Source organism: Daucus carota, chromosome 7 (assembly GCF_001625215.2).
Source record: "Daucus carota subsp. sativus chromosome 7, DH1 v3.0, whole genome shotgun sequence".
In the NCBI taxonomy this organism is placed as follows: domain Eukaryota; kingdom Viridiplantae; phylum Streptophyta; class Magnoliopsida; order Apiales; family Apiaceae; genus Daucus; species Daucus carota.
Window position 1 is genome coordinate 9,385,487 of NC_030387.2, and position 5,794 is coordinate 9,391,280.

Here is a 5,794-nt window from a genome sequence, read left to right on the forward strand (position 1 = left end):
TACTGCATATCTAACACATGATAAGAAATAAATGAATAACTATAACCTCCGATTATGAATTTCCATCCCTTCCCCTGCCCGCCACAATGTTATCAGCACATTCTGCATTGCGTGAAGTTTATAGTATTTTATTTGTAAAAAAACGCCCCGACAGAACAAAACTCTTTTTTTTGGGTTCTCCTTCCTCTGCTTCAAGAATAGTCCATCCATCCTCCTCCTTCCTCCAAATTTAATTACTCATACAAATAAGCCAAATTAGATGTTGAAGGTTTCATGATTATTGTCTTGTTAAAAGGATATGTCGTAACCTAATAATAAGCTATAGAAATGAGAAAGGTCTCGTCATATAAACAAAACAAAACTCTCCGTCAGACGGAAACACAAATATACTTTAGTTTTAACTAAGTTATGATCATATGTATTACTATATATCACAAAAGAATATATCTTGACGATGACTGACATAGTTATAATATATTCAAATTAACATTAAATTTACACAATTCCTAAATGTAGTATATCAATAGCCTATCACCACTTATCTGTAAAAAAAATAAAAATACAAGCTCACTGAAAAGGGAAAAAAAGAAATTAAAAAAACACCAAAAGAATATGAAAAATGTGAAACATCCTTTAAGGACATTTCGAGTTTCTACCAGGCCCTCCATAGTAAAAATAAGTTCCCCAAGCAGTATTAGTCCCTCCTTGAATGTCATAACAATTTGGATTATCAGCTAAAACCCGCAGATTCGATGAGGGAACCAAGTTATTATCCCAATCGACGACCTGTAAATTTCGAAAATACGAAGCTTTGCCGAATCCTTCTCCAGCAAAATACCCACTCCCCATTTGTGTGGGTGTATGAAAACCAGATGTTCTACTGTTAACAACTTCTCCTCCGTATTGTATCATGCCTGCATGGTCTCTGAGATGCGTAAATAAAAATGACGGCCAGTAGCCGACTAAAACCCCGGATCCGAATTCCAGCCACCAATTTCCATGCTTCGGATCCTGCATAAATTTCCCTCACATTTTAATTACTAGAGTCGTTTTTATTGTCGTGTACTACAACCAGTGGCGGAACCAGAATTTAATAAAAAAACGTCTCGAGAAAAATATGATACTATTATTCATGTAGGACCCCTAAGCCTTGTGCAAGAATGTGGCTAGGTTTGATGAGGGCCATCATCTAAGAAACATAATAACTCAAAAGGAGAAATGATCTAGAAGAGTACTCAGAGTATTCTTCTACTTTAAGTCTGTTTTTCGGAGAAATTATCACTTAAGGTGTGCAAGGCAAGATAGATATACTCCATTCTGGAGAAATAATTACGACAAACGTGGAGACTACAAGGCATTAATCATTTCTGTTATCTTTACCAACATCACCTGCACGCTATAATCATTTATGTACATTTTAACAACATTCTGCAGTTTAAGCAGATTCGTAATGTGTTACTTTACGATATCATTGTTTGTAAATATTGCAGGAGTTTAGAATATTACCTTCCATACTAATATACTAATGTCGAATTGGCCACCATTGTAATCTGATGTTGGAGATATTGCAGCTCCGATGGCTATCCTGTTATTCGTTTGAACGAATCCTGAGCACAACAGGTTGTAACATCCTGTCGCTTGGTACGCGTCACTCTGCAATTTTTGTGATAAAAATATTAATCACGATTTCTAGATTTCGACATAACTTAAAATTTTAAAATGCAGAAAGGTTCAGAACTTACAGTCCAGTAAGTGAAAAATCTGGGGTAATTGTCTCCATATAGTTCTGGGCTGACCTGTGGATTAAAAACAAATACATAAGAATTAAGGAATAAATAAAATTGATTAGGCAGTCGAGATGTAATTTTTTTCCATTGCACGAGTTCTGAAATCGTGTAATCATCTATAATTATCTTAATTAAGACTAAATTGTTAATGTACATGCCTGCCAACCAGCTTCAATGGTGTTGAGATCATCACCAAATGAGCCAGAAATGACCCACATTTGTGATAAGCTGAATTCATATTGGCTGGCCACCTTAGGCGCCCACACATTTATGCTTGCTTTCGCTCCATAATACTCTTCTCCAGTAACATACCCAACTGCATGCTGTAATCCAATGAATTATAAACAAATTATATGTCATTTTCATGTAATGAATAAGAAAACATTTATATATGTATGGTTTCGACATCAATGAGCCTTTTCCGATACTTTTCCTCTAATGTCAATACTTAGCTAATAAGAGAATTTGAATCAAATCTATTTGGATTTGCTAGTCAGGGAAATCTTTGTCAAGAATGAAAGCATAGCTTGTATATTTAGCAAAAAGAAAAAGTAAAAGTATTGCTTGTACAACCAAACAAAGTAGAACGGTGATAACTACTATTCAGTGGCAGTGGCGGAACGAGAACTCAGAATTAAGGGCATAATGCGAGTTTTTAAGGTATAGAATTCAGAGCACTAACCTCATGGCCACCACTGGTACTGTCTCTTTGGACAGGTTTTGTAAATTTTCTTCCAAATTTTTCGAAAGAACCAGCTCTTAATAAATCACTTTCGGTTGTTCTTCTGATCGGAACAGTCCCTTCTGGACATGCTTCACCTGACATATGCCACAACTGATAAACATCAGATAATGTTCCCTTTGGATTGTGGCCTTTTGGTCTCTCCGGCGGATCCTACAAAAAAAATCATCATAATTTGTTGATAAATAATTTGACCACAAAAATAAAAATAAAATGGGTACATGAAAAATTCAAATTAAATGGATCATAATTTAGCAGTGTACCACTGGCTTCTGCCCTTTCAACTGAGGGTGATCAAAAGCTGGCTGCTGATGAGCCGGAACGCATTCGATCAAATCACCATCAGGGCTCTGTAATAATAACACACACAAAAAAAAAATTAGAGACTCTATAACATTCATAGAGCAAAAAGATTACAACTTTCCTATTTCGAGCCCAAAAAAAAAAAAAAAACCTGAATTGTTTTAACAGAAGGCTTATTGATCTTCATGAGAATCTTGAGCTTCTGCAACTCTTCATGGGGTCTAAAAGTCTGATTTGCTTGACGAAGATCATTGTTTGCAGATGAAAAGACAGGGGAAACAGAGCAACTAACAAAAAGAAACAAGACAACAAATGATATGACTTGGGACATATTATTAACACAGCTAGAGTCCACCCTATTAGAAAACTCTGTCTCTACTCTTGTGTACACTGGTGCTCTCTTCTTCTATGATCAATATAACTTCCATTCCTCACACCTTCCATCCCACTATAATTCCGTCATCTCGAAATTCTGGTTCCGTCACTGTAACAATGTAGTATATTTTCACCTCTACCTATAGTTCTTCTGTTCCTTGGTATGTTGAACTGACAGAGAACTTTAGAGCATGAGGTAATAGAAAACAGAGGAATGAGGAATGTGTTTTTCTTGAGTTTAGTCCCATGTGAATGTTGCTAAATATATAGTGGTGCTTGTGGACAAAACATGCAGAGTTTTAAATTATGAAAAAGACTTAAAATTGAGTAGAGAGAGAGAGAGGGAGTGGGACTTGTAGGAGCTGTGTTTCCAGTCTCCGGAACAAAGGCTGAGACTTTAACTTTATTGGTTTAGTTAGTATGGCTATGCATACTACCTTAAATAAATCAAGGAAGATCTTAGTTAATATCCCCACAATATATCTTAATCTTTTCCTAGTAGTAATTAGATTTATATGTCTTATAAATAAATATATATTTTAACAAATCACAGATAAGCGAAAATTGAATCCATAATCGAAATGATAAAAAGTAATTACATGATTCTTGTTTGAAAATACTATAATTTAATTTTAAAATATTATCTACTCATGTTCGAAAATATTATTGAATTCGAGATCTCTAGCACATAAGCAAGTGTCGTATGTATTTTCTCTAGAGCTGTAAACGAATCAAAATGTTCGTTAAGCTCGTTCGATGTTCTTGTTTGGTAATCTCATTTCGATATCTTATCGAACTCGAGTTCGAACAACTTTTTTCGTCCGATAACCATAACGAACCGACACGAACTTTTAAGATGTTCGACTCGAGTTCGTTCGTTAAACTCGAGTTTCGGTTCGAATTCGTTAACCTCGTGTTCGTTTGATGATAAAAAAGTATATTTACAATATTATATGTATATATTATATATAATATTTATAATTTATCTATTAGTTTTATTTTTATAATTATAAAATATTTAAAATAGATATTGTATATGTTCAAAATATTTAACTAAAATATGTAGCCTAATTTTTTGTATTAAATAAAGATTAAATATTATGAAAAATTTATATAGTTAATGTTCATGTTCGGTTTGAGTTCTCGGTTTTGTATAATATGTTCGTGAACAGTTCGTGTTCAGGCTGATTGTTAGCGAACTCGAGTTTAAATAAGAAAATATGTTCGATAAAATTATTGAATAATGTTCAGTTCGCCAAAATTTGCTCGAATTTGATAAAAATTCATCCGATTTCAGTTCGTTCACCGGTCTAATTCTATCCTTCGGGTCCTGAGAGGGAAGACAGACAAGAATGAACTACACTTGATTATTGGCTTTCAAAGTATATTGCTTTGGATAATTCTCTTTCTCACTTCCCCAGATGTGCTTTCTGTCACCTGCCTCCTCTTTTTTCTTTTCTTTTTCTTTATTTATAGCTATGCTTTGTAGAGTAGTAAACTAATTTTATTTGTGAAATTTAGAATTTCTCAAATATTACTTCACTTTATACTCCCTCCGTACCAGTGAATTGTATACAGTTTCCTTTTTGGGACGTCCCATCAATTGTATACATTTCAAAAGTAGTAAACTTTTATAATATAAAATATCATTACACCAACTACTTTCCTCCACTATCTCTATTCTATAATAATATAAACACTATTACACCCACTACTTTCCTCCACTATCTCAAATTTATTATATTAAATATTAATGGGTTCCACCATTATACTCACTTTTCATCTAACTTTACTCATTTCTTACACAATTTATTGGTCTCCGTGTCCCAGCCATTTGTATACAAATGACTGGGACGGAGGGAGTATAATTTAATTTCGAGTATTCTCCCATTTTTACTGGCACGTGGAATTATGGTGTTACGATAGAGAAACACATAAGTGGTGTTTGGGAGGGGTGCACTGGCATGCGCACCTGCTTAATGGCCGCACTGCTGCATGCTTAGCGGCTCCCTCTCATTTCTAACCACTTTGTTCGATCACTTTTCAAAACTAACCAGTTTTTTTTCGAGCTTTCAAAACTAACCAGTCTAAATCAACGAGAAAGCGCGACCCACACCCAAAACCACTCCAGTAAGGGTCGCACTTTGAAAGAGCGACCCATGCTGAAGTTATTGCCATATGGATCGCCCTTTCAAAGAGCGACCCATATGGGTTATTTTAAAAAAAAAAAATTCAAAAATCGGAAAATATTATTTCAAAGGGCGACCCATATTATTTATATTATAATATTTTATAATATTATTTATATAATGATATAATATAAAAATATTTTATATTATATAGTGATACATTATTTGTGATATTTTATATTTTATATTATTATTTATATTTTATAATTTTTTCTAAAGAGTGTGAAAAAAATTTAAAACGTACGGTCAAATCATCTGTTTGCAATTATGATTTTTTGAAAAGTGTGCATCATCTGTTTGCACTTATGAGCTCGTTTAAAGTCATGCAATTATGAGTTTTTAAACAGTGTGCATCAGCTTTTTTCGTATGGTCACATCCCTCACATTTAACACATAGT

At 33.8% G+C, this 5,794-nt stretch overlaps 1 protein-coding gene across 1 annotated transcript; it reads right to left on the bottom strand.

Annotated features, from left to right (window-relative positions):
• Nucleotides 1-444: 444 nt before the first annotated feature.
• On the bottom strand, nt 445-3,548 carry LOC108194083 (protein neprosin). The gene is made up of 7 exons (XM_017360986.2): nt 2,984-3,548; nt 2,793-2,879; nt 2,470-2,682; nt 1,946-2,110; nt 1,743-1,796; nt 1,507-1,653; nt 445-1,011 (listed from the first exon to the last, which is right to left on the bottom strand). The coding sequence occupies exons 1-7, from the start codon at nt 3,161-3,163 to the stop codon at nt 634-636; spliced, it is 1,224 nt and encodes a 407-aa protein (XP_017216475.1). The 5' UTR covers nt 3,164-3,548; the 3' UTR covers nt 445-633.
• Nucleotides 3,549-5,794: the final 2,246 nt, after the last annotated feature.